The following is a 27177-nucleotide window of genomic DNA, read 5'->3' as shown; positions in this document are numbered from 1 at the left end:
CAGACCTCCGCGGCAGAGCGACGCAAATCCATCATCATAAGAACAGCAGATAATCATACAAAGCAGTGTTCCAAGCCCCGACCAAAATCATAAGTTTTCATTTATCTGCAATCACCTCCTTGGCCTCTATAAATGGTATCACTCAAAACTAGGTAGTAAGATATTAATCTTCCTGGCAGTAGAATCATAAACCCGCATGGGTCTCGTAACTTCTCATTGCAGTCTGTCGGGCAGCCGACACCCATATCACCATAACCCATGATCCATAAATCCATAATCCATAATCCGTAAAGCCGTAAACACCATGACCCATGATCCGTTCAAATCGTACTGTACATGTAGTTTGTCAATCTATGATCGCTAGATGAGTTCGTAAAAATGAACCAAAAAAAAGATGATAAAAAAGATATACAAGAAATGAATATCGATATGTGAAATTTCAACCTAGTGGTTGAATAAAGAGCCGCTGTCGTGAGGTAATGGAGCAGATATGAGTTGGCCTCTCGCCCTTCTGTCATAGTCGCGGAGTTTCTTGGGGTTGACTGTGTACTTGCTGAAGCGTTTGATGCCGAGGCGTTCGTCATTATTTCGGCCGGTGCTCAGAGTCCACCGACCCTGTCTATGCCAATCCTTGCCGCGGTCGAGATGACCAGCTAGGTCTGTAGGTTCCAGCATTAGATGTAAATCAAACGCCCCATCTGTGCGTAGCTTCTCGTCCGTGCAAAAGCTGATTATCTCTGCCAGACAGGTAACAGCATGAGGTAGGCGGTATTGCCCCCTATTGGGTATCAAGCAGATAAGCCCGGCGACGTATAGGAATAGTAGGGTGAGGATGATGGCGAACGCGGGCACGTTGGGATACATGCGCACAATCTTGTCAGGCGGAGTCAAAGCCATAAATAGGCCGCCGCCCAAGACTGGCAAAAGAGAAAATAGCGGGGATAGGAAAGACACGAATGCCACCCGCCAATGCTTGTTCTTCAATGCTTTGTATGTCGATTCGAGAGGCAGACATGTCGAATAATCCAAAAGAAGCGAAGTTTGCGCTCGCGAACCTTCCGCGCGCGAAAGCTCACCCCACGGGGCTAGGATACGTAGTGTCAGATCTAGAGACTGGAATAGTAGGAATAGTATGAGGCCTAAAAGCGAAGGGATGAAGGAGTAGACGAAGTCGGCAGCAGAAAATGCGCCAGCAACGGGCATGGAGCTCAGGAGAGGGAGAAAACCATTGCGCAAGTCCGTGGAATGGAGGAACGAGACAATGATTAAAGCGAGTAACAGGATGGAAAATGCCACGACGAAGAGAGTGATTTGGCTATCCCGGAAGCACCATGGGAGATAGCGGTAACGGACGTTAGGATTTGAAGATCGTTCACCCGCTTCCGGAGATCCTTCTCGTCGCACAGCCCATCCTGGACCTTCCGACTTCTCAGTCTTCAGATCCCCTTCGCCAGTAGACCTCCCAATCCCGTACCACGTTCCGATTTCTGGCAATTCAGGGGAAAACCAAAACCCAAGCCTGTCGGCATTTCCCTCCAATCGCTGTCTCATGCTGCTTCGTGTCGCTGCCGTCTCAAGCCCGCGATACCGTAGTAACGAATTGCTCTGCGAAATGAGGAAGATAATATCCCCTAGAGTTCGAATACCCCATTTTTGCATCATACCGGTTCTTCGTCGGTTCCAAAACACAAACAGTACAACCAGTGACAGCATAAATGACACGTATAAAGCCACTAATGTCCACACCACACCCTGAACGGTTGCCCATATCCAATTTCCGTCGACGAGGATGACGGTAAAAAGACTGCTTTGCAGCGGTATGGTGAAATTCAACAGCCAAACATTGAAAATGGGTATCCAGATATTCCACGGCCCGCCCAGCTGAGGCCAGAGAAAGGATTTGGGATATAGGGGTAAAAACACAGCGTCTCGTCGTTCGTTACGGTCATCCGAAGCCATAGACGAGAATGGCAAAACCCAAAACGCCGCGGCGATTACACATTGGGCATGAATTAATATAATAACAGCTAGCAGCTGCGGCAACATCCGGAAAAGGAAGTATTGGCCGCCATAGATTGTGCCGGAGTATGGCGTCAAGCCATTGTGATTCATAGAATATACGGCGGAAACTATGAGAGCCACAACCATTAAGAGGCACAAGGTCGCCAGAATTAACAAGGATTGGAGTCGTAAGACCCAGGGTTTCCGCGTCAGAGGCGCCTCCCAGCTCAGGGCCTTTCCGCAATTGTGCAGACCGGTCTCGGGGTCGATTACCAGATCTGACCGTGCTTGCCAATGCTCCAAATTCCTCGGCAGGTTGGGTTTAGGCTTAGGGGAAATTGTCCGCTCCCCACGTCGTTCACTGAAAGGAGATGAGTTTCTGTTGTAATCCTTAGCCTCAGCCTCGGCGGCAGCGGTGGTACCCAAAATGGTACCCCAAGGATCATCTGTGAATTTGGCCCTTTCTTGACGCTGCTGTCGCTTCTCCCGCAGCTCGTCTTCGGCGGTGGGAGTAGGAGCTGAGACGACAGGTCCGGGAGGCGGACCTATAGGCCAATCTCGGGGGGTGTTGTCGCGCGTGATTTGCTCTGGCGGCAGCTGAAACGAGGGCTGCTTGTATGGACTAGGAACTGTGGTCGGGGTGAAATGATAGGCCTGTTGGTAGGACTCATCGCTACCAGAAGAAGGATATCCCGTCATCCCTCGGCCATTGTCACGATCTCTCGTCAGAGCATCCAGAGCATAGCGGATATAGGGACCGTCATCTACGCCGGGAGTTACGACGCCGGCAGCTCTCGTCAGATCGTCTTTGAAATCCCCAAAGGCGGGGTCTTGCTGAGGAACCATGGGTGGGAATCGCGGCTGATCGTAGCGCGTTCCAGGAGTTGATATCATGGAGCGATCGACATCTTCCTCTATGGCCTGTTGGTGGCCCCAAAGTCTCTCGGGACCATAAACCTCTGATTCGGAGGGTATTGAAGGGGGTGTGGGGGCTGGGGGAGGTGTCGGTGCATAGGGTACCACGGTGGACTGTGAAGCGGGAGATGGTTCTTGTCGTGCGCTGTTATCGGAATCAACCAGCCGCGGGGAGCCTTGGAGGATGGTGACGCGGGAGGCGGTTTTGGCGTGCGCAGAGATGGTTGAAGTAGATGGGTGAGATTGATGATGCGGGTTTCGGCCTAAGAGAATAAGTGTGAGCTAGAGATTCTAGATATTACCAGGTTAGGATGTAGGGTGTTGGCATACGGTTTGGTTGATCTTGTTGGACGTAGTCTATGTCCAAATTTTGAGAGCTCATCCTTCACTTCGTCTCGCTAGTTCGTCCTACTAAAAGACGGCCCCAATCCGCTTGGACTAACTTGGCCAATTACTCCTTGGTAGTACGAAATGGTGTTTTGTTACCTTCTCTTGCAGAGATGAACGGGAAGAGTGCATGAGAAGAGATTTGGGTAGATATTTCTGCAGGTTGTCGGGTGTAATAGGTAATCAGCATAATAAGAGGGCTGGTTATGCTGATTTATGTGAGGCTGGGTGCCCAACCACCAACCACCGCCGACACACAGCAGACCACGGAAGAGAATCCCAATCCCACCCTCAAAAAAACTTGAAACCGTACCTAGATACCTTCAGACATGGTAGAAAGACAATGCTCACCTTATTCAGATACCATACCATATTTTAGTAGAGCCATGCTGATATACGAAGACAAACAATTCGTTGATGCGACTCGCGATAGCAATCAATTAAATGATGCATTTGACAAGAAATCGATAGGCGATTGGGTGGAGGGGCAGCCATAAAACGGGTCGTAAAGAGTGGGTACAAATGGAGCTTGGGCCATTTTACGAGCTTGTGTGGGGCACCTGGTTTCAACGTGGAACCTTGGAACGTTCAATATGTGTGTGTACCTTGGTACTTCGTAGCTTGGATGCTTGAGCCTTGGCAGGTACGCAGTACTCGATCCATCGATTCCATCCATGTTCCTTGTGAGCTTACATAACCAAGATTGAATGGTTGAACACACCGATCTGACCGATCTTTAGGGACCAACTTATTTTCTCAACTTCAACTTCAACAATTCTGGGGAGCCTTCCCGTTGATCACTATTTTGAATAATAATTATGATATATCTCAACAAGCTTACTACGACGACATGCCCAATCAACAACACACCATTCATCGGACCACTAATGTTGAAGAATCGCTCGTAAATACATGCATGACAACTAAGCATGTGGGTATCAACTGAGGGGAACTCATAGCCTTCCATGGTTATTTTTCCAGACTCTTAACATTCGGGTTAGACGATGGTTCGTTTCTAGTGATAAGGAACTACCGCCACGTTTATCAGCCTATTTAGATGCGCTGTATGTACGAGGAAACCCACAGTTTAAGTAAGTAGTGAAGAAAGGGAGAGTGTTCTTAAGAGTGGAAGACTTAAGATGGTTCATCTAATAATCGGCATTTTTACCCCGGACCTACCTAGTTATCATGCCCTGGATAAAGACCATTATGTGCTATAAGTGTATTCTGTTCCCTGGATGAAGGTTTTATTCTATCCCGCCTAATGTAAGCTCATATAACTAGGGAGCTCAAGTCTTAACTAAGAGACACTAGATGGATGTTATCTTGAATCCCTTAACGGATTCTTGCGCCCTTCATATTCCGGAGAAAACGCAACGACATACAGAGCATTCGCAATTTCAAACTTGGGAAACTTCCTTTCGGTGTCGGCTATCCAACCAAGTATCTAAAGCACGAGTGTCCGAAGCAATTTCTCTTTACAATCCAGATTGGTGAATTTGACCTTAAGTAATTATCACGAAGAATGCGTTCTCGAGGTTTCACCTAGTGTGAAGTACGACCTACTACCGACGACACGGACCAAAAAGCTATTGACATGTCTCGTGGAATCTCGATCGTCGCCGCGATGGAATGGATTTACACTAGATGTCGTGCGCTGAGTATAGCTCTGCAACGCGCGACGACACCATAGCCAACCTATCTAAGACAACGTGATTATCTAGGGATAACCTAGTGAACCACATGTTAAGTATGTTGTTAATTCCGAGAAAATATATGTCCCTTGAAATATTAGTTCATTACACCATGGCATTTTGCTACCCCAGAAGGTGTTCAGATCGACAGGCACCGTGTTCTGAGGCTGAAGCGCGTCTAATCTTCTAGAATTCTCCTGCGTTGATATGGCAAAACAGTACATATAAATCCGAGGGAAGATCCTGACATTTCGACAACCAAGCAAATCATCTCTCCTTCAGTAGTAGACAAGGAGCAGCAGAATAGCGAGGGACTAGTCGAACTTAGTCACATCATCGCTTTGGATCAGCAACCATGTTGAACCAGATCGTTCTCGCGGCTCTTATGCCCGCCGTTATGGCAAGTCCCATTGCGTAAGTCTTTCTCGTCAGTTTCGGTTTTCTCTCATGATCTAATGAATCTAGTAGCCAGCGAAGCCAGTCAGCGGTTCCTTCGGGCATGGGCGGCGTGATGTATCATAACAACATCCCGACTGCTGCAGCCCACGCTATGGATATGGACACGATGGCGATGAAGAATGCCGCTCTCCAGAAGATTAAGCACAACAACAAAGACGCCTCGCAAACCAAGAACCACGCTCGTGCTCCTGAACCAACTGTGTTCGTCGCGCCTACGCAGGTGGTCGGTCGCCAGATCAACACTACCATGCTGGAGGACATGTCCAAAAATGCTGTTTCTTTCGCAACCGGTATTGCTGAATCTATCGCCAGCGGTCTCGCGAATCTACCCCCTTCTAAGAGGGCCGACAAGCCAGCTTCCACCTCTAGTGCTCCTCTAGCTGCACCAACGAACGGCACTGGTGCCATGAATGCGACTGAGCTAGCTAAAGCAAAATGTGATTGTGTCGGCGCCTGCTCTGATATAGATGGCAAATCCAAGCAAATGAAGTGTATCAAAGAGTGTGCTAAGGAATGCGATGGCGACGACGATACCAAGGAGAAGAAGGACCCAGTAAAGAACCTGCTGGGATCTCTCGGCCTCAGAGAGGTCACACCTGCCCAAATCGAACACGCAAAAAGGCCTAAGCCTATGCCTGTCAAGGTCACCGCGGCAGCCGGCGAAGAAGCTTTCGAGGAGTGTATGAAGAACTGCAAGAGCCACAACTGTCAACACTCCAGCGTCGGCCTTAGCATTGACCAGTGCGGCAAGACTTCGTGCGAGGAGACTTGCGCAAAGCACAAGAAGAGTGCGTCTTTTGGCAAGAAAATTAGTAAGAAAGGACACCCAGAGAATTGGCCATTGGGCGTCCCAAAACCTAAACCTGCGTCGGCGCCTAAACATGAAGCTGCGGCAGCAAAGAAAGAGGAAGAATACGAATCCTGTATGAAGGAGTGCAAAACCCACAACTGCCAACACTCTAGCGTTGGGCTCAGCGTCGATCAATGCGGTGACACTTTCTGTGAGGACGGATGTGCCAAGTTTAGGAAAGCCGCAAGTTTCGCATCCGAGAAGACCGTCCACAAGACATACCTTAGAGCCGTCGACAGCTACCCCACCAAGCCGGAGCCCAAGCCTAAGCACGACGTATCTGTAGCAGGCAAGGAAAGCGAGGAATTTGAAGCATGCATGAAAGAGTGCAAGACTCACAACTGTCAACACTCTGGCGTCGGGCTTGACGTGGACCAGTGCGGTGATACCATGTGCGCCGATTCCTGCGCAGAGTACAAGCATGCCGCGGCCGGTGCCATCCACGGCGGAATGCACCCTCGGGACCAGCTCAACTATCCTTCATCTCCTAGGCCAGTCCCCCAGCCCGCCGCTATCCCAGCTCCTAAGCCCGTTTTCAAGTCGCACCCACCCCCAACACACAAAACTGCTAGCATGGCCAGCGAGAACGAAGAATTCGAGGCATGCATGAAGGAGTGTAAGACCCATAACTGCCAGCACTCCAGCGTCGGTCTCTCCATCGACCAATGTGGCGATACTGCGTGCGCCGATGCTTGCGCCGGGTACAAGAAGAGCGCGAAGGCCGGGCACAAGCACATCCACAAGAAGCAAGTCGAACCCGTGCCTAAGATCGAGGCTCTACCTGCTGTTCCAGCGGTAGCCCCACTCCCAGCCGTAGAACGTCTCCCCGCTGTCCCGGCCGTAGCTCCCCTGCCAGCAGTCCCCAACGTCGCCGTCGCCCCCAACGCGGCTCCCGCCCCCGACAGGCCCGCCACCCCTGCCCCAGCCTCTCCCGCTGGTCCCGGCTCCCACCCCCCGCCAGACGTCCCCGTAGCCGCCAAGAAGGGGTCTGAGGATTTCGAAGCCTGCATGAAGCAGTGCAAGTCGCACAACTGCCAGCACACCTCCGTCGGGCTCGAGACCGAGCAGTGCGGCAAAACTTCTTGCGAGGACGAGTGCGCGTCGTACCACGAGGCCGACGCCGCCGTCGCCGGAAAGCAGATGGTCAAGGAGCCCGGCGCCAAGCTCGTCGCGAACCCGGGTCTAGGTCCGGACGTGCTAGCTGTTCCCAACGTCCACGACGTGCCGGTTGCCGAAGGGCACGCAAGCCAAGAGTACGAGGACTGCATGAAGAAGTGCAAGACCCACAACTGCCAGAAGACCGGCGTCGGCCTCGACACCGAGCAGTGCGGTGACACCTCGTGCGAGGAGAAGTGCGTCAAGGGCCACAGCGATGCTGCTTTCCGAGCTCATGGCAAGGCGTAAGAGAGGTTTGATTGGTTAATACAGGTAAGAGACTTGTGTGTACAGATAATGGCTACTACATGCTAACCATGTTCCAGATTTTTGTGCTTCTTGCTATCTTAAGATTTGGAGATAATTGGACCATTGAAAAAAGAACCAAATTTGAATAACTTTCCACAGTCGCTTTCCTCATGACTGACGAATCAGACGGACGGACGAAATCATGAAAATTCGTGGATTTTTCTTTTTAACCTGTTATGTTTCCAGACTGGGATGTTGAACACGCGAACAGATGTTGGTGGCATACTTATAAGACTTGTTTGTTGTAGTTTAGTTTAACTTTGCTTAATATTAGCTGCCACGATTTGACCTGCCCTGATCAATACGTTCTTTTTTTTTTCCCTCGTCGTAAACCGTTGTATATCTAGCAGGTATCGAAAGATTCCCCTTTTCCCTTATCTGTCCCACCGCACATTACCCATCCCCTAACCCTGCAAAGCCTCCTCCAGCGTCTTCCCCGTCAACCTACGAAACACCTCCGCGTACCTCTCCCCCGTGGCCCTCAGCACATCCTCAGGCACCTCGACGCCCTCCTTCCCCTTGAGCCCATTCTCCGTCAACCAGTTCCTCAAAAACTGCTTATCAAAGCTCTCCTGGTCGCGGCCGGGCTCGTACTTATCCATCGGCCACATACGCGACGAGTCCGAAGTCAGCACCTCGTCGACAAGCACGACCTCGTCCGTCGTCTCGTCGAGGCCGAACTCGAACTTGGTATCCGCGATGATGATACCGCGCTCGGCCGCGTAGTCCTGGCCGGCGCGGAACACGCGCAGCGCGAGGTCCTCGATGCGCGCCGCGTACGCATCGCCCACGATCTGCGCCGCCCGCTCGCGCGAGATGTTCTCGTCGTGCTGGCCCAGCGGCGCCTTCGTGCTCGGCGTGTAGATGGGGCCGCCGGGCACGGCGTCGCACTCGCGCAGCCCGGGCGCCAGCCGCGTGCCGTGCACCGTGCCGTGCGCCTTGTACTCCTTCCACGCCGAGCCCGTGACGTAACCGCGCACGATGGCCTCGAGCGGGAACACCTTCAGCTTGCGCACCTGCATGCTGCGGTTGCGGATGAGCCGCGCCTCCTCGGCCGAGACCCGGGCCGGGACGTCGGTGGTCAAGAAGTGCGTCTTGAGGCCGGGCACCCTTTCCGATAGCACGTTGAACCAGTGCACGGATTGCAGGGTCAGCAGCTCGCCCTTGTGTGGGACGCCGTTCTTCATGACGACATCGTAGGCGGAGATGCGGTCGGTGGTGACGAATAGGAGAGTGTTGTCGTCGACGCTGTACAGGTCGCGCACCTTTCCCTCAGCGAGCTTGGGGAGTGACGTCAGATTGACTTCCGTGAGGATCTGACTTGAGCCCATTTTTGCTTCTATTCCCCTTAAGATTTCCTACTTATAGAACATCCAGAGTCATATATGAGCTGTATAAGTAATTATATGTGTATCGAAGGGGTTAGATGATTGGTGAGCTTTTTTTATAGACTTTCCCCGGATGATAAAAATGTAGCTAGTACCTTGTACTATTAGTGTATTTCTTTAACAGAAGAAAACTTTGCTGGGGCTAAATCGGAGTAGATCGGGTACGTGAATATTTAGATCTTAAAAAACCATGTAAATCCTCTAGGGAACATCTGATTATTACATGTTCTCGAATTGAATGCATCTATCTATCGATCCTTGTTAGGTAAGCTGATTCGGGCCCTTCTTCGATAGGGGTTGGATATCATTCACCCGCCGCCTTTAAAATCTCGGGCATCTGTTGGGGTACTGGCTGGGTGTGATATCCTTGCGCCGTGACATCTTCCATCTCAAAACCCTTCCCTACTCATCCGCAACGCGCGCCAGTTCAAAAGTGAAAAGGGGAAGGGGGCGGGAGAAGAAGAAATATAGTTGACCGAGTATATAAAAACTGAATTGCATCAGATCCACGGATGAGTTTACGTTCAGGTTCACGATGCACGGGTATCGCCAAAACGGATGGGCGCATCGCAACACTGGTCGAACTGCATGAGCCTCCCAATCACTACGCTCTAAGAGCTATGCGATGTAGCAGCTAATCCATACTTTTCACCACAAAATAGTGGTAGGTGTTCAATGACTTTAATTAAAAATTATTGCTTACATTATTGATTTTGGGGTTGGTGAATAATATCTAAGAAACTGAGACGAAACTGATATTGATGAAGAGCGGTCGATGGGGTAGAGGGAACAGCTCTCGGGACGGCAGTTTATTCAATCATCATTAACGCATAGGTTCACTTGGATATAAATTGTATTCATTGTAATCTGGAAGTCCATGACCTACCTTGTTTCGTTACCTGCGGCTATATCTAGCAGCAAACGTTCGCCTCAAACGAAGAGTGACCAACTGCTAACCCTCAACCACTCCTTACCCCCCTCCAAACGAAGCAGCATAGGGCTGAATAACGGGAGAATGATCAGAAGCGAATAACTGGGTTGCAACATCAAGGTTAATTCAAAAGAACGACGGCCGAGACTGAACCAAAAACCAATAACCAAAAACCAATAACCAAAAACCAATAACCGAAAACCAACAGAAAACCCAAAATCCAAGAAACCAAGCCCAAACCCAGACCAGACCCAAGAATCAAGTATAAAAACGCAAATCGGAATAAGCCAATAACCATCGAACCCCAACCCCCAACTCTCTAAACCCAGCACCCATAACACCATTCTCCCGGCCTTACAATGCCCTAAACGAGTAACGCGCAGACTATATAATTAGTCAATACAAGAAACAAACATGTGGACCGGACGGACATACTCGAAGACCGTACTGTCTAATTGGAAAACCAAGCATATGCGAGACCAGCCCCTACAGTCGCAGCCGTGACAGCAACGCAAGCAAGTGACTTCCAACCGAATCCGGATGCTCGGGATGTCTCTTCCAAAAATTGGCGTGATGGCTCCATTATAGTAGCCGTTGGTAGCCGACGTGAAGAAGTAAAAGTGTGAGAGACAACGGACGACGTGGGTATAGCGGGTCGCGCTTCTACCGAAAGCTGTTGAGACTCTCGGAGAGAACGGAAGTGCTCTTGAGCTTGAGAAACTGCTGTGATGCCATAGTTCTTTTGGAGATGGCCTGTAATATCGAATGAAAACCCGAAACTGTCGGAATCGGAGTCATCGCTGCCACTATCGAAGTATCCCATCCGTCGACCCTCTTCTTGGCTGGTTTGAAACCTGAACCTGGCGTCGGTCCATTTGCGAGTGTCTAGGTCGACCCATGATGAAAACTCCTCCTCCGTCTGCGGAAGAGCAGACGCGTCTGGAACAGGCACGGGAACAGACTCAGTAGGTAAAGTCGCTTCTGGAGTAAGCTCTGAAACGGTGGTCGGCGCTTCTGGAGCAGACTCCGGAAGAGTGGGCTCATCATGAACAGATGCCGGAGTAGTGGACACATCCTGAAGAGGCGCAGAAGGAATGGTCACGTCCGGAGTAGATGTTGAAGGGATGGATGCATCAGGATGAGGCGCTGAAGGAGTTGGCGAGTCAGGACGAGACGATACAGGGTCGTTAACGCTCTCGGGGGAACTATTACGAGCACCATTATCCTCCGTCTCCAATCTCTGTCGATCATTGTCGCGGTCGATGTAAAGTTGGAACAAAGAAGACATGTTGACTGAGTCGGAATGGTTGCATCCGGAACGATCAGATGTAGAATGATTGGATTCGGAGCGATTTGATGCGGAATGGTTGGACTCGGGATGATTGCGAAGACCAAACTCTTCGTCCATCAATTCAGCTGTATCGATACTTGATACGGTCGACGTATCGTCATTCAGCTGGAATCGTTCCCTCCTGGCTGCGTCTCTGGCTGCGTCTCTTTCTCGATCCTTCTCGCCATTGATCCACATCTGGAGTAAGGCAGGGGACCATGGATGATCGTTGATTAAGACCCAGCTAGACAAGTCTTCTTCCGAAGACTCTGCATCGTCCTTTTCTTCGGAGGAATCACCTCGCCCGACCCCAAGTCCATTGAAGTGGAAATCAATAGATGAGAACCCTTCTGCTGACAAAGAGGTACTGGGCGATTCAGGCTTCATTGCGAGAACATCCTTGAGTCGTTGTCTGATAGCTGGAGGGTAGCGAGCGAATGGATCGTGTATAGGCCAATCTTCACTCTCGTACGTGACTTCCTCAATCGTCTGGGATGGAGAGTCCCATTCGGACCAGGTCCAGTTGTGGCGATCTATCTCGGGCTTGAACATGCGTGGTGACCAGTGCAAAGGCTGGTCGTTGAGGTACGGGTTCTTGAACGGAATTTGGATAGATGGCGAGCAAACAGTGCTTGGTTTCGGTGTTGGCGTCGGCTCGACATCAGGCTCGATAGCAATGCGCTTAGGCGTACTAGGTTCGACTACCGGCTCATCGATAGCCAGCGAGCTAGCTACGCGCTCAGGGGTATTGAGCTCGACTACTGGCTCGCTGATGACAGGCGTCTGCTCTTCGACTTTGTTTTCCAACGAATCAGCAGCAACTGGCTTAGGCTTTTCTAGACCAGTGTGTCTGCTTATTCGTGGTTTGTGAGGTTTGACGCCCTTCGTTTTTCCGAGGTTGGGATTGATCCGAACAACGCGCCAGCCATCCTTCATGCGAGAAGCTACGAATGAAATTAATATGGATAGTTTGATAACATACAACATTGATCGACAAGAGATATTGTTCATCTAATTGGGAACGAGCAACGAGACATCGTGGTCCACGAAGGGAAAGGAAAAGAATGGAGACAACAGAGCTGAGAAAAGGCAAATGAAATCAACTAGGCGCTTACGAGTAACTTGGTGGCCACACCATCTGGCTGGAAGCAACATCTTGACTTTAGTGCACTCGGGGCACAGGGCCCGAGGCCTCGGGGTAACCTCGCGCTGAATCCCTTTGGAAGCTAGAAGAGACGTTAAGGGGCTAGGGCGTAATTCCCGTCTTCTTTCACGGGCACCCTCGCTATCCTTGATAGGCGAGACGAAGTACTTGGTAGGAGGGGTGGAAGGGGTAGAAGGGGAGGGGCCGCTAGGAGAGAAAGGGGAACGAATAGGAGAGAAGACAGGAGCTTGAACTGGGGTTGGGATATAACCCATAAGAGGAGAATCAGAATTACTGCCGGCGGCAACTTCGTCATATGGACGACCACGGAAGGGATGAGGACGACGGATAGGAGTAGAAGGAGGGATAGGATGGCGGGTAGGGGTAGATGAGAGAGGAGAAATAGGGGGGATAGGGGAGATGTGGGACCTAGTTAGCCCACGACCGCAAGCGGCCGACACTTGTGTAGAGTTTAGAGTTCGAGACATTGAAACTTGGCTAGTTTGAACGCGAGAATTGGTCAATGAAGGAGCTCATGATGAACAGAAGGGAAAGAAGGAGAGAATCCAGCAGAACAAGCCGCCCAGGTATAGTTTCCCTGACGCCACAGGATAGAGTTTATCGCTGTAAGCCGAAATCACTAGTAAACAACGGCCTATCTGAATATTCAGAAATGGCCTATACTGCTTTGACACAAGCTGCCTAAGCTCCTAAACTGATTAATGAATTCATTACATGGTGTACAGGAATATCCATATATGCGGGCTTAACGAGGAGATTTGCACCAGGAATCAATTGCGGACTGCGTGATAGAAGCTGTATGATAGTTTTTATCCTATGATGTAGCAGACATCAAGATATATGTTCTGGGAAGTTTTAAGAGACCAATCGGTGCGCGTTGTTGAGTAATTGATGAAAATGTTATCGTGGGCGATGCTAGGGGGAGAAAAGGGACGTCTGTCGAATCTTCAGTTCAGGTCGAACATCGATCATACACCAGCGCGTAGGTCCAACACTCCATAAACCCTGTATACGTATATATTAATCGTCCAGATTCGATATCCGATGTAATCTTTTTGCCTAATGGTATGCGCGTGTCGGACTTGATAGGGGCTTATATTGGCGGGACTCGGCGGCCATGGATGGGCTTTTCGGCTTGTCAAGATGGAATTGATAATCAGCGGGCAGTAATAATCATATGTACGATAATCTACGGGTATAGAAAAGATACCAGAGCAATATGGCAACTGCATCTTGATGGCGCTGTCCTTTCTCAGCGTGACTATCTCCTGGCACTACGGTGACGACTTCCTAAGCTTCAACGACTCGGCAGATATCATCTCACAATCCATGGTCCGTAGCTCTTTCTTCTACGACTTTGATTTAATATGTGCTATGTATCTTTCCAGATAGTTATAAAGGGGTAAATATGAACAACAGCTTTGCTCTTCTCACTATTTATCCGTCATAAGGCAGCTCGACGCGCTGATCCTTTAGTACGTCGACCATAGTGCTAGCACGATATTGACGAGACTCCCTAATTATACCTACCGCCCATCCGACTCCCTATCGAGAACCTATACCGACCTTACCACGCGTCTACACATGCTCCCGTCACGACCATAAAAATCACAGTTCAAGACTATAGCCTGCGAGCAGCGGCATGGTGCCGGACCCACGAGTCTATGTACCACTTTGCAGGATACATTGTAGGGCATGAAAAATACCAAAATGGCTTTAGCAAGGTGTGGTTTCAAGATAAGCAGAGGGCCTCAATACTATATTGTTGTTAATGGGGACGTTGTAACAGTGGATTTGAACATTTAGGTACCTGACATACTAGTCAGAATAACTCCTGTCGCCAGCAAATTACAGAACGAGACACCTCTTCTACACTCATTTTCTTCATCCCTGTCGCTCATAGCATCAAGTAGCCAGTCCGACGTCAGCTGTCTAAAATCTCCACTGAATTTTTCTCCAGTTGGCGTCTTTCAAACCGAGCCTCCGCCGCTTGGCGCATGACGTCCTCCGAGTTCAACTTGTCTGCCGCAGCTGTCGCCGTTTCCTTGATTAGAGTCCTAACCGTACTCATCAGTAACTTATACCATCCGTTGTGCGGCTTGCACCGCTTCTTCTCGCACATGCCGCGAGTAGCCTGTTCTCCTTGCAGGTCTGGATCAAGAGGAGCATCGAGCCGGCCAGCCTTAAAGGTCGCTTGACCCTCCGGGGTCTCGAGCCATTCCGAGAACTGATGGCGTACAGATACTGTGTCGAGTCGCCAGTCATAACCGCAACTCTCCTTGGTGAATTTCCCCGCCTCGATCGCTAGCTGTCGGCGATGGTTGGCCCAATCAATGAGTTGCATCATCTTCTTATATTGCACAATCTCATTGCCCAGAGCGAGGCGCTCCGCAGAGGAATTCTTCAAGAAGGCTTGCTCTTCGCCGCTAAGAACACCAGAGCGGGTCGGGAGACCATTGGACCAGAGACCTTCCATATTGCCTAAGTGGGAAGCATCAGCATCGAGCATGCCAATAAAGTATATAATATCTAGGCAAGTACCTATCGAGCGAGGAGTAGGGGCTGAGATGAGATGAGTACGGTCGACTTACCAAATGGTTGATCGCCAAGCTTCCAGCTACTCTGCTCGGCGGTGTTGACAAGAAGGCCAACAAAATCCTCCTGGGTGAGAACCTCGATAGCCTTCTCAGAGGCCGCCTTCGTCGGTAACGTGCTAATCATATTGATCCACCAGGCATCGCAGTGGTCGCTGCAGCAGAAGACGCTCCTGTCTTTGAGGGTCTTGGTATATAAACGAGCCGGGTTCTTACAGCCAGCCAGAGAGCAGGTCTTCTTGTACTTAGTGTAGTGGCGTTTGCCGTCGGTGCAGTTAGGACAGACGAAGCGCTCAACCAACTTTTCACCGACGTCCTTGTCGAGGTCAACACATTCCCCATGAAACCAGTCTTCGCAGACATCACAGCTTATCATCCATCTGTGGTCATCCGGCCCACGGCAGATACAGTAAGGGCCATTATCAGTCTCGTCATCGGAACTTGCTTCATGTGCGCCACCAGCGGGGTCAGTTGCCGAAGTACCTTTCTTTGAATTGAACTTAGATTTAGACGATCTAGACTTTTTGGGACCCTTCTTAGCTGCGGTGCCCTTCTTCTTAGATGCCGATTTCATCTTGTTGGAGTCGCCATTCGGTGGCGGCGATGAAGAAATCGGTTGTTTCTCGTCGGGGTCTGATTTGGGTTGAGTATGATTTGTTTGTTCTATATCCTCCAGTGGCTGGGTTGGCCGGCTACGTGCATCGCCGTCTCCATCGAAAGGTTTGTTACCAAGCCCATTAAGCCCGTTGCTGGGAGGCAAATCGGTACCCTCCATCTCGACATCCTCACTGGGCATCTCATCCGCCGCTATGCAAGGATCCGCCATTGTGGGAAAGAAAAAGATGACTGGTCAATTTCCAGACCGATGACACCTGAACCCCCTAAATAAAACGAGAACGAGGAACCGTTTTGCTCATACACAACGTATAAGTCGTATACCGTTTTTTTCGGTCACGTTTCGAGGTCTCACTCATAAAAGACCGGTGGCTTCGAGCTTTTCTGATGCTATCATTTTCTTACTCCAGTAAGCCAACACTGAGAATATGCAGAGTAGGCCCGCGAGATAATCTTCAGATAAACCCAAGAAAAGCTTCAGGTCCCGAAGTAAAGATGCATCGATATTTACTTGACAAGGGGGTAGTCAATAGGGAATAAGACACGCTAATTGGAGCTTAACATCTGTATGTGGCGCCTGGACCACCGTTATCGTACCGCGATAAGCTTGACATTCACACGGACCCGGGATACGTACCTACATCATTAGGAATTCAGGGGCTACCTGTACCTAGGACCATCAATATTACAATTGCTTTCTTTGATACTATAGAGAGAGTTAAATACTCAACAAGTTTACTCTATTCCGATTCGCTTCATATGTCGATCAACTTAGGTAAGGATTGATATATTCTTTACACAGAAGGGCAATTCAGTCAAGGTTCATCTGCGTCAATCGACAGGCCGACTAGGTGGATAGCTTTGCAAATATCCTTCGGACGTGCTTCTGAATACCAACGAGGCTTAGAGCTTTTCTTGCATGGTACAACTGGAGATAGTAACATCATCAACCTCTTATGCTTGTGAGCAATATCTAGTAGCTATGAAGTTGCTAGCCCTGAGCTTTGATTATTGGGTATTGTATTTATGGTCATATTTATTCATTGAGGTGTCATATTAGTTGCCGCTTCTGTCAGAATTTCGACAACCATCATGACCATAGCAGAATTTATTTCCTTGGGAGCACGATGGCTAGTACTTGACAAAAGATTATAACGACATACTTGAGATACTCTCCTCATGAAAAGAATTTATTCCTGGATCTTCCACGGCGTCAGGCTAGTCCTAGGTGTTGGTGAGGCTGAAGCTGACGATAATAAACCTATATTAGACATGGTTGACTGGTAAAGAGAATAATGAGCTTGCCTGTAAAGATTGGAGGATCTATAGACTTAGTATGATGCGGGATTGTGGACGATTGTGAAAGGTCGTATCATCCCGGTGTATGGCTCTACACGGGACTTCAGTTCAAGACGTCTCTAGCTGTAGGTTGTCTGTCATAGGAAGCGAGTAGCTTATCGTCTTAGGTTCTTCGAGATGAAACTTGAATTTTACCTCCTATAGGATATACCCAAACCACATAAATCAGATAGATCACGCTCATTGACCCGACTCAACTGGGTAGACTTAATTAATAGTGCTTGATTTCCACTGCCTCTGCCCCTGCCTCTTCCTGGCCTTCTTATCTACAATGCTAGAGTACACAAGGGAAAGAGAGTAGTAGTTTTGGTTATGACTTGCACGCTGTCTATAGTACGGAAAGGTCACCGAATTTCTCCTAAACACGGGGTTAGCATCGTATATCAAGCGCTGGCACGTAACGCCGGGACGTACCTTGTATCCCGGAACAGACCAGCGGCCCTTGGACACCAATTTCGCCGTCTTCTCGTCGATGGAAGGTTCCGCCGCGGCGACCTCATCCTACACGAAGAGAAATTTGAGTTAGCATCCAGTCTTTCCTCTCCGCTTCCGCTAATCACGCCCTTAATAAAAAGAGTAGTATTCGTATCTCGACATACCACAGTGAGTTCCTCGAACGGCCTGGCGGTCTCGATGTTCTTGAGGGTAGCCTCGAGGTCCTTCAGCTCGAGGTCGACCTTCTCCTTGGTACTCTCGGCGTTCTTGACAGCCTCGACCTCGAAAGCTTCGATGGCCTTGAGTTGGCGCGTGACATCGTACTTGGCGGGCTGGAAGGCAGCGAAGCGCTTCTCGATCTCGTTAACGACGGCCTGGTTTTTTAGGATCGATCGGTAGTGCGCGAAGTCGACCTTGGTCGGCAGTTCGGACAGGGCCTGGACCTTGCGGCGGGCATTCTCGTTGCGCTGCTTGAAGGCCTGAAGGCTCGCGACGGTCTGGCCGCGCAGGCCCAGAGAGGAAGTGACCTTCGTCCAGTCGAGCTTGAGGGCTGCGCTTCGCTACAAGGGTAAAGAGACAAATTAGAAATTAGCTCATCACGGCATTTCAAGGCGGTATTTCGTGGGGCAATTGACAGCTCAATTGATGAGGCTATTATTCGAGGAACCTGAGGTCTTCGATAGGGAGCTTGAAAGATAAGGATTTCTCGTACTCACCGTGGCCATTTTTGCGATATGTTGAGGGAAAAGGGTAGGGAGTGGAGTTCTGAAGCAATTCGCAATAGATTTGGGTTATACTAGGCACTGCACTATCCTAGCCGAAGAACTCCGACGTTTTACAGTATCCTTTGTCCGCTACGAGCTAGGTCCCGTGACGCTATGTCACGTGCCCCATCGCTTCAATCAGAGTTTTGGATTTTGGTATGTGTACTACGTAGCCCTGGAGGTACTTAGGTACCTAACTATTTCAATGTTGTTGGAAACTCCTGAATCTTGCACTTGGTGTTCATCTTTGGAAATAAAAGTTTGGTACTGACCTTGTCGCTCTGCCCAGCCAGTTCTCTTCATTTCTTTTCCCTCTATAGATTCCTTAATCGGATTTACTATGGTTTACTTACAAGATACTAGACTAACTACACTACCGGGTGAGGGGGGTATTTGGTCATTATCACAGCAATAGTCTCCAGGGGTGAACATAATGTCAGCCCGCGCGTTCATAACTGAGCCATTTGGACCTGATTGGCTGTCGGAGTGGATATTGTCACCCCCAGGGGCAATCGCATCCCCTGTATAAGGGTTATTTAGGAGGAAATAGCCACCGTAAGGACAGTATCACCTTCAGTTACAACGGTTGCTAAGCTGATTGATGTCAATCAGGGTAATGATGTCAGGTCTAGTAATTATTACCAAGTTTAATTTAAAAGAGGAGGGAAAAAGAAAAAGGAAGAGGCCATCGCGGACAATTGAATACAGGGCTTTAAAGTGGTATTTATACCAGGTAGGTATACAAGTCACAATTTAAAAGTCAGTTTCTACAGTCACTTGAACTACTGTTGAATTACTGTTAAATTACGAGATTTACCACTAGACTACGACACTACGAGACTACTAGAGATTACAGTTTAAATTACTAAGCACAAACTTTAGAAGTTTTATATATAAGGTCTATTCGGGGAAACTAGGTTAATCTCTAGATCCTTTAGCTGACATTGTGTCAAGTCCTGACATACTGTAGTTAGGCCTTGACACAGTTGCCAGGGCAGGTAATAATTACAACCTGACAGCATCGCAGTCATAATGGCCACCTTAAAACACTGTCAATTGAAACAGGATTGTAGGTCCATACAGTAGTATCAATATGGTGATTATAGCAGTCAGACTGTTGATCCTTAGTAAGGATTATAAAAGGTGGTGATCAAGTTAGGGTGTTGAAAGGTTTGCTGTGATAATGTCCAAATACCCCCCCCTCCCGGTAGTGTAGGCATTACGACCTCGGGAGACTTCCACTCATAAAGTCAATCGCACAAGGAATTCGGTCATAGGAGGACACTCGATCACAATCGAACTCGAGGCGGTAGACATTCACGACGGCTTAAGAATCCATTGTAAGGTATTGTAGACTGTAATACACAGCAAGCCGACATTCCTTTTCCCCATGCATACATTTTCCGTTGTCGCAATGCATCTGGCCGAAGAAAAAGAACCCAAATTCCAGACCCCCATGCTCCATACCTAAATGGACATTATCTGTGCCTGGGTTCGGTCATTAAACGCTCAACGCCATAATCGAATTGACTATGTCATTGTCGTTCTCTTTCAAGGCTTTAATGGCCTTGTTACGCTTAACGTTGGCTTGAGTCATAACCAGCTCGATGTCCTTGTCCTCAAGTCCCTCGGCATCGACTTCCTCGTCATCGTCGTCGTCATCCTTCTTATCCTCGGCACCCTCGACCGCCTTGCTAGGCTCGCCATGGCTATGGTCGTGACCCGCGTGGTCGTGGTCACCACCAGGAGCCGCAAGGGACTGGGCGGCGGCTTGCTGGGCTGCCGAGTTCAAGTCCTCAATCTTGGCCTCGCCGAAAACGCTAACATAATTATCAGCCACATTCAATGTTCAACAAAACGCCCGTAAATTCTTACATGTAGGTGTTGCTGTTGGGCGACTTGTAAACTTCCGGGTTGTTGATGACAAACAGGATCTATACGTAAGTCATCAGTGACTGATACTCCGACTCGTAACCTTGTGGATGGGAGCAGAAGTAACACATCGCTTCCCAAAGAAAGGGGCAGCAAGGAGGCTGATGATATGCGCCAAATATATGACTGCTGCTCCGGAGCGCTACCTCAACTATCGCAGTCCTTCCTCACTAGCATAACTGTTGGTCGTGTAGTGTCACTTACGTTCTTGGGTCTTCGAAGGGTCACTCGAGTGATGCCGGTAACGCGGGTGAGGTGGAGCTTCTCAATAGCCTTTCGTGCCTTCTTCTCGTTACGGGAATGCACGACGGCCGTAGAGCCCGCAGCACCACCGTCGCCTACCTCAATCTCGGAATCGGAACTGTCGTCGTCGTCATGCTCCTCGACGGAGACCTTCTTAGGCTCGTCGTCGGGTAGTTCCTCGACCCTCGGGTTGGCCATATTGAATATAAAACTGGTGGGGTTTGAAATTAGCTATTTATTCTTGCGATGTGCGATGTGCCCGGATGGTGGGGGCCCTGAAGTAACAAGCAAGACTAAGATCGACTTTGCTAGCTTCTTCCATTTCCTACCTAGGTGACTTTTTTATTTAAACAGAGAGGGAGAGGGAGAAAGAGAAGAGGAAATAGATAGACACGAAGTTGATGCAAAATTGTATAAAAAGTTCTGCGGACTTGGGACTCACCAAAAGCTACACAGCTGGGAACGAGGCCGAAATTAGATAGCGGGGTGATTGGTTGTGGCCTGGGGTGTGGGTGGGTGGTTTCGGTTGTGAAGAAAAGTTGCTTACAGCTGGTGAACTTTTCATGTCAATTGTTTGGCCTAGGGTTTGCCATTTTTTTTCCATTTTGCGAGTGGCTCATCATAATCCCGCACTAGTCCTAATACAGACGCATATCATGTACCCGTGCTCAATGTACCAAGATACGCTACCTACATCCACGTACATCATAGGTACCTCTTGCCTCGGATTCTTGAATTATGTAAGTTAATGTAAATTACATGGGAAAGAGGGTTTCTGAGTGACATTACGATAGAGAAGCAGCTAGTTTTGCGCACTTACCTTTTACTGTGCATCCAGATATTTCATACGCTAAGCAGTAGTAAATAAGGACATGAATGAATCTCTAGTGCAGGTGGCACGCTGGTATAGAAATAGCAGACATTTCAAACTCGTACGAGAGGGAGGGAAAGGAAATAATCATGAAGGCACATGTCAGTTTCGGTTTCTTGAGTTGTTGTGAATTTCCCTTTCATTGACGCCGGTCACCTCATGGAGAATTTATGAGTGACATACAGGTCTTGCCAGACGAAGCAGAAGAAACCCAGCAACCCCATGCCAATATGTGTGATGTGTTTGTTGTTTCATGCAGATCAGATCCGTAGACTACCTTCCGCTCTACTTGAAAGAGACCGTTTTACCAGAATCATTTGTCATTCCCTCCCTTTCACGCGGATGCCTTGACCTTGGCCAAGGCCTTTCGCTCCTCAAATCGTCGTTGCTTCTTGAGTCGCAAGACCTTGAATCGGTCGAAGTCGGTGAGCGCCTTTCTTCGTTCGGTCTGGTCCTTTCGCTTCGCCCACTTGCTCTCCTTCCATTTGGCGTCGATCTCCGCCTTCTCCCACGCCGCCTTCAGGGTTCCCGTTCGCACGGCACGCGGCAACTTCTCGATCTTCAGGTCGGACAATAGCACATCGACGAAGGAGATGGCTTGTCTGGGGACGACCAGCTTGGGGTCTGCGGAAGGTCCATCAACCAGAGCCTAGAAAATTCCCAGTCAACATAATACAATTCGCATTTTTCCTCTCGCCGATATTGGTCTTACGTACGCGCTTGTGGTCAATGATCTCGACGATGGCTGCGAGCCTTCCGGCGTAAGGGCTGCTGCCCTGGACGAGGACGACGCGGCCGACCTCGACCTTGCGCCATTCGGGGGATTCGATCGTTGCGTCACCCATTTTGACCAAGTGCTGGTAAGGGTCTTTATGTCAGAATCGTCTGCGGAATTGTAGAAGAAATTGATTTTTTGTTTTTTGAAAAAAAAAAAAATGATTTGGTTGATTTGTTCAGTAGAGAGTCGTGGGAGGTGAGTGGTGGATGATAAGAGAGAAAGGAAAGAAATGTAGAAATGACTTACTGAGTTTGGTGATGTCGTAGTGTTGGGTCCTCCTACCTTGAACTTTTCTTGGAGAGTCGCGCACACTTGCAGTGGGAAGTGAAAGTGGGAAGTTGAATCTTGTGTGGGCGGTTAGGGTTAAACCGGAATTTTTAGCAAGCCGTACCCGAATCCGCTAACGCCTACAAAAGAGTGGGTCACCTGCAGAATTTCTCTAAAAAGAGCATTGGCCCTTGGAAAGATTTCAACCTTCAGTTTTATCAATCGCTTTTCCTTCCGCCACTGACATTTTATCGTTAAATGATTATTTTCAGGTAAGGCCTTCCATTTTGATATCCTCGAAACGTCTCATTTCCCGCTTGTTATGATGAGGTAATTTGCGATTGATTCTACTCGATGGCGCTCCTGCCAGAGCTGCTATATCAGGTAGATACGTGATATTTAATTCTTACATATTCTGAACGCTTCACCATCATCACATTTTCAGACATGGATGCATTCTTATTTGGATCATGTTAGCTGACTTCATTACAGAATCGCATCTCTCGGCCTCCTCAGCGTTCCCAATCTCTAGACCATTCTCATCGTAACTTCTGATATCTTTCAAATCTTGATGTAGTGTTTCGACCCGAGTTATGCCAATGGGTATCTTCTACAGCTTTGAACCAAGATTCCTGTGATTAAGGAGCTTCTATACTTCTACTTGCCTTGAATATATAGCGAATTTGACCATGGCATCATCAGGTAATAGCACATATCCTGTTACAACTTTGCAAGTTTTCATAGTGCCACCGCCAAGTTTTAAGCCCATTCTCGTGCAGGGCTACTAGGGGATACTGTTTGTCTGTAGTAGGGATCACTGGTTGATCTGGGAACTCTGCTTGTGCTATTAAGATTTGGGAATGGCACTGCATAATCCTTATATCAGACTCAGGTTTATTTAGATAATCCGTAATCTTTGAACCTCTTGCATTCTCTGATTTGTATTAACACATTCTCGATAAGTTTCGTAGCCGAGTCACCGCTAAGCACGGTTTGATCCGGAATGAATGAGATGCAGTATTGAGTTAGGTAGGTACTAGGTATACAAACGCCATCTTGAACTCAGAGTATAGTACTAGACGCCTCCATATCATCAACCTCATTGCTAGATGCCCATTAGCTTATACTCTACTAAACGTATCTCGTTGCCAACTATCACCTGGGGGTATATCTTGATAAAGAAAAATGGTAACTGCAACGCTCGTACTTTCATGCAACCCCTTTTGTTGACGCCGTGCGAGATCACAAGCCTGCAAACTCCTTACCATCTATGATAGCCCGAACACCTGAAACTCCATGATGACAACGGGGAAAAAAAGCAATAACCAGATTGAGATGCCAGACTGCTGTATTGTTGGACAAAGGAGCACACGTGCAACACCAAGCTCGGCCAAGGTAACGTCGAAGCAAATTATTCTTCCACAACTGGGAGGCCGTCTTCTAGAGATTCTTCTTCATCCGGCCATTCCAGGGGCTTCATTGAAGCATATTTCAGACCTCTCTCTTTCTCCAACTCTCTGCGCATCACTTCCATCTCAAGTTCCCATCTATTTTCCAGCGTCGATTTACGCCGAACAAAAGTCGTCGTTAGAGCGTCTTCTTCATCCGCGAAATCCGATTCAAGACTCTCAATTTCCTTCCTATTCTTCTCCATCAGTTTTTCCATCTCGGATTCTTGTCTTTCGAGCAACTCTTCAAGAGCCTTGGCCTGTCGATCTCGCATCACGTTGATTTTAGCTTGGTGGAGTTGCCTCATGTTTTTTTCGACATTGTACTGCTGCCCAAGCTCTCGCAGATCTCGCTCCGTCACGACTCTAGAGGGTACACCTGCATCTGGCTTCTTCCCAAGGCCATCACAGTACGCTTCCATATGCTTGAGTCGGATTCGCACATTCCTCTCGCTCTGTTCCAACGTTGACCGCAGTTCCATCTCTGCAGCAACTTGGCGGTCTTCGAGATTGGCTGACGTTTTTGCGTGCCGCTCCTTCATCCGTTCTATTGCTGTCGACTGTTTCTCTACAAGGGCGAGCTTTTGATGCGCGTGTCTTGTCCACATAAGCCACTTCGACTTCCTTTCGAATGTCTGGAACCGCACCATCTCTTTTACTTGCTCCGCTCGCAACACTTTAAACTCTTCGCAACCTCGAGTACGTCCTTCTGCCTCGAGTCTATCGGCCTTTTCCCTTTCGGCGGCCTCCTCTTTGGCTGCTTCTTCTTTTGCGAGTTCTGCCAGCCTCTCCTCTTCCTCGTGGCGTCGACGCTCCATCTCGGCCTCACCATTGCAGACATTCGGACACCCAACCATTGGATCCCAGACGGCGCCGCAAATATAACAAAATTGCGCCCGACAGCGACATGTCATATGCGTACATCCTTGCGAAAGCTCAACAAGGGTCCGGCACTTGTAGCATCTTCTCCAGCCTGACTTCTCGCCCATCTTCAATACAGCCTTAAGCTCCCAATCGTCTGGGCAATCTTGATCTGGAGGGTGAGCGTCTCTCTTACACATGGCGCACACACGCGTTTTACACTTGCGGCAGATGGCCTGGAATGGATATTTAGGGTCAATTTTGGCCCGTGGCGGTATGAATTCGCCGCAAGCTGGATTAGAACAGAATACCCGTGCTTCCCAGGGAGTGCTAAACTGCACAACGGCCTTGAGGAATTTCATCTGCTCTTCCCGGGGTAGCACGGATTTAATAATGGAACTCGGTATGGGCTGGGCACAGCAGCGCGGTGGCATTTTGGATTCCTCAGTTGCTGCTTGGTTGATCATAATCTTCAAGCATCTTGGACAATAACTGTGCCCGCATGGCAACCTTTGGAGGGTTTGATCGGGTTGAAGATCCTCTCGGCACGCACTGCATGACCTATAAAAGAAAGAAGTGAAATTGTTAGCACATGTCACCGCAACCGTCTGAGACGTTAGACGAACATGACCATCTCTCCGGGATAGGAAAGGTTCTTCCGTCTGCGCCGTAACTTGGAGAGGCCCCTCTTTAAACTAACGTAACTTATGTTGGTGCCGACACTAAAAATGCTCGGGGCCGATTCGGTCTCTGTCGATGATGGCGACAAAAACCTGTTTTGCTTTAGAGTCGGGTCTACCTGGGCGAGATAAGTCTCGTATTGACCAAAGGTGAGAGCTCTGGATCGCTTCCTCGTAATCATCCGACCCGCGAGCTCGGAATGGCCGTTATTCGAAGAGTGGGACGTTAGGTTTGTGCTTGCAGAGCCCTGAGATCCCGTAGACGTACTGCGTGCATGGTTTGTGTCTATAGTGATGCTCGATTCAGCGCCTGAGAGGTTTCGTTTGTTGTCTGCGGAGGTAGCACTTGAAGGCCGGGAGATAGCAATACCCAGATGGGTGGCCTTCATGATCAGCTCGTTGAAGTAAGCGTCGGTTGTCTCGGGCGAGAGCTGGAGAACCTGGGTTAAGTAGTCGGCCTCTCTAAGTTCGGGAGGAGAGCCATCTGGACCTCGAGCCAGGTCGAGAGAAGGTAGTTTTTGCACAGACGCGGCCATGGCGGGCAACGAGTGCACAAGAGGTATTGATCAATTGACCGAACTCATCGTTTGACTATCGGCGGATCAGTGCAGCAGCTAGAGGATGGGATATTGGGATGTCAAAAGTGTAGCACGGTGGGGGGAGGATCGGACTGCCGTGGGCTTGCGTCGGTATCCTGGGCACGACCCCGGACAGCGCTGACTACCTATTGACCCTTGGAATGCGGCCAAGCGGCGACGTCTGAGTGGGCAGATTGTGGAGAATACCACAATAAGTTATGTGCTAGGATGTCGAATTATTTGACCTGGATGGCCCGGGGTAAGGTAAACGGGCAGTGCGGGTAAGGCGTATACGTGACCGCGGTTACAAACTGATGAAGATCCTCAAATACAGGAAGTGTAAGTGTAGGTGTAAGTGTAAACGTGAGTGTATGCGTATGTGTATATGTAAGTGTAAGTGTAGGCATGTAAATGATGTAACGCAACTATCCGTCGCCCGATTTATTCGACGACAAACGCCGAGATTAGGCTAACGAGAGGGAAAAAAAGGAAAATAATAACAACAATAATAGGTAATGCAGATATTAGGTATTATTATCACTATAAGTGGTGCCCATAACACCCACCACTATCGCAACAATAGCAATACCAAACGCAAACGAGAGAAGATCAAAGTGGCACAAGCCGGAAAGTTGTTTAAAGTCGTTTGAATGATGTAGTAGTGCGTTAGGATGCAGGCAGGGAGGCAACCAGACAAGCAGACATGCGGTCAAATTAGAGGGAAATGATCAGACGTCGAAGGAACAGTTGAGCGGAGGGACAAGGCTCGATCGACTTGTGTCCCGCAACCGATACTCAGCTTTTGCCAGCTAGCGAGAGGTGATGTGATGCAGCGATTGGGCTGATAATGGGGTCGCGAGGGGGTAGTAAGGAAGATGGAGATTGGCCGAGGAATGTCGACCAACGAGAGCAGGACTGGCCTAGGGTACCGAGTTATAGCGAGTGATAGTCGGATGATCGGAGTTCGCATCCAACGTTTGTTTATGTATGCCCAGCCAAATCAGTGCTGTGTGTGTATATTTAGACGACTTCCCAGGTGAGGTATTATGGGATCTTCCTCGATCGTCGACGATGACTTGGAAATATTCTGACAGTATCTGGGTAGTTAGTAGCCTTAGATGCTAGGCTTTGCAACCCGAGGAGGTATGAGGTGAGAAGACGAAAAGCA

The 27177-nt window shown here is 49.1% G+C and overlaps 9 protein-coding genes across 9 annotated transcripts; 1 reads left to right on the top strand and 8 right to left on the bottom strand.

The window, feature by feature from the left end:
• Positions 1 to 359: 359 nt before the first annotated feature.
• Positions 360 to 3518, bottom strand: F4807DRAFT_378033 (uncharacterized protein). Its single transcript, XM_047995750.1, has 2 exons — positions 3247 to 3518; positions 360 to 3179 (listed from the first exon to the last, which is right to left on the bottom strand). Exons 1-2 carry the CDS (start codon positions 3296 to 3298, stop codon positions 445 to 447), a joined length of 2787 nt encoding a protein of 928 aa, XP_047856343.1. The 5' UTR covers positions 3299 to 3518; the 3' UTR covers positions 360 to 444.
• A 1834-nt stretch (positions 3519 to 5352) lies between these two features.
• Positions 5353 to 7710, top strand: F4807DRAFT_458029 (uncharacterized protein; the record flags this gene model as incomplete). The annotated part of the gene is made up of 2 exons (XM_048001140.1): positions 5353 to 5411; positions 5466 to 7710. 2 exons carry the CDS (start codon positions 5353 to 5355, stop codon positions 7708 to 7710), a joined length of 2304 nt encoding a protein of 767 aa, XP_047856342.1.
• Positions 7711 to 8006: 296 nt separating this feature from the next.
• F4807DRAFT_416520 (phosphoribosylaminoimidazole-succinocarboxamide synthase) lies at positions 8007 to 9333 on the bottom strand. Its single transcript, XM_047997133.1, has one exon. The coding sequence runs from the start codon at positions 9099 to 9101 to the stop codon at positions 8175 to 8177; it is 927 nt and encodes a 308-aa protein (XP_047856341.1). The 5' UTR covers positions 9102 to 9333; the 3' UTR covers positions 8007 to 8174.
• Positions 9334 to 10540: 1207 nt separating this feature from the next.
• F4807DRAFT_472716 (uncharacterized protein) lies at positions 10541 to 13301 on the bottom strand (the record flags this gene model as incomplete). The annotated part of the gene is made up of 2 exons (XM_048003036.1): positions 12535 to 13301; positions 10541 to 12363 (listed from the first exon to the last, which is right to left on the bottom strand). Exons 1-2 carry the CDS (start codon positions 13049 to 13051, stop codon positions 10541 to 10543), a joined length of 2340 nt encoding a protein of 779 aa, XP_047856340.1. The 5' UTR covers positions 13052 to 13301.
• Positions 13302 to 14226: 925 nt separating this feature from the next.
• F4807DRAFT_416517 (uncharacterized protein) lies at positions 14227 to 16482 on the bottom strand. Its single transcript, XM_047997132.1, has 3 exons — positions 15176 to 16482; positions 14404 to 15065; positions 14227 to 14341 (listed from the first exon to the last, which is right to left on the bottom strand). Exons 1-2 carry the CDS (start codon positions 16002 to 16004, stop codon positions 14509 to 14511), a joined length of 1386 nt encoding a protein of 461 aa, XP_047856339.1. The 5' UTR covers positions 16005 to 16482; the 3' UTR covers positions 14227 to 14341; positions 14404 to 14508.
• A 1007-nt stretch (positions 16483 to 17489) lies between these two features.
• F4807DRAFT_416512 (uncharacterized protein) lies at positions 17490 to 18389 on the bottom strand. Its single transcript, XM_047997131.1, has 2 exons — positions 18304 to 18389; positions 17490 to 18147 (listed from the first exon to the last, which is right to left on the bottom strand). Exons 1-2 carry the CDS (start codon positions 18310 to 18312, stop codon positions 17536 to 17538), a joined length of 621 nt encoding a protein of 206 aa, XP_047856338.1. The 5' UTR covers positions 18313 to 18389; the 3' UTR covers positions 17490 to 17535.
• A 1213-nt stretch (positions 18390 to 19602) lies between these two features.
• F4807DRAFT_377845 (nascent polypeptide-associated complex, alpha subunit) lies at positions 19603 to 20896 on the bottom strand. Its single transcript, XM_047995749.1, has 4 exons — positions 20856 to 20896; positions 20488 to 20737; positions 20227 to 20285; positions 19603 to 20171 (listed from the first exon to the last, which is right to left on the bottom strand). The coding sequence occupies exons 2-4, from the start codon at positions 20722 to 20724 to the stop codon at positions 19853 to 19855; spliced, it is 615 nt and encodes a 204-aa protein (XP_047856337.1). The 5' UTR covers positions 20725 to 20737; positions 20856 to 20896; the 3' UTR covers positions 19603 to 19852.
• Positions 20897 to 21212: 316 nt separating this feature from the next.
• F4807DRAFT_416494 (ribosomal protein L14-domain-containing protein) lies at positions 21213 to 22491 on the bottom strand. Its single transcript, XM_047997130.1, has 4 exons — positions 22422 to 22491; positions 22114 to 22254; positions 21347 to 22046; positions 21213 to 21256 (listed from the first exon to the last, which is right to left on the bottom strand). Exons 2-3 carry the CDS (start codon positions 22240 to 22242, stop codon positions 21732 to 21734), a joined length of 444 nt encoding a protein of 147 aa, XP_047856336.1. The 5' UTR covers positions 22243 to 22254; positions 22422 to 22491; the 3' UTR covers positions 21213 to 21256; positions 21347 to 21731.
• A 1362-nt stretch (positions 22492 to 23853) lies between these two features.
• Positions 23854 to 25967, bottom strand: F4807DRAFT_450548 (uncharacterized protein; the record flags this gene model as incomplete). Its single annotated transcript, XM_048000142.1, has 2 exons — positions 23854 to 25312; positions 25378 to 25967. The coding sequence occupies 2 exons, from the start codon at positions 25965 to 25967 to the stop codon at positions 23854 to 23856; spliced, it is 2049 nt and encodes a 682-aa protein (XP_047856335.1).
• Positions 25968 to 27177: the final 1210 nt, after the last annotated feature.

Source organism: Annulohypoxylon truncatum (genome assembly GCF_022578515.1).
Source record: "Annulohypoxylon truncatum strain CBS 140777 unplaced genomic scaffold F4807scaffold_8, whole genome shotgun sequence".
Lineage (NCBI taxonomy): Eukaryota > Fungi > Ascomycota > Sordariomycetes > Xylariales > Hypoxylaceae > Annulohypoxylon > Annulohypoxylon truncatum.
This window is presented reverse-complemented; position numbering and strand designations above follow the sequence as displayed.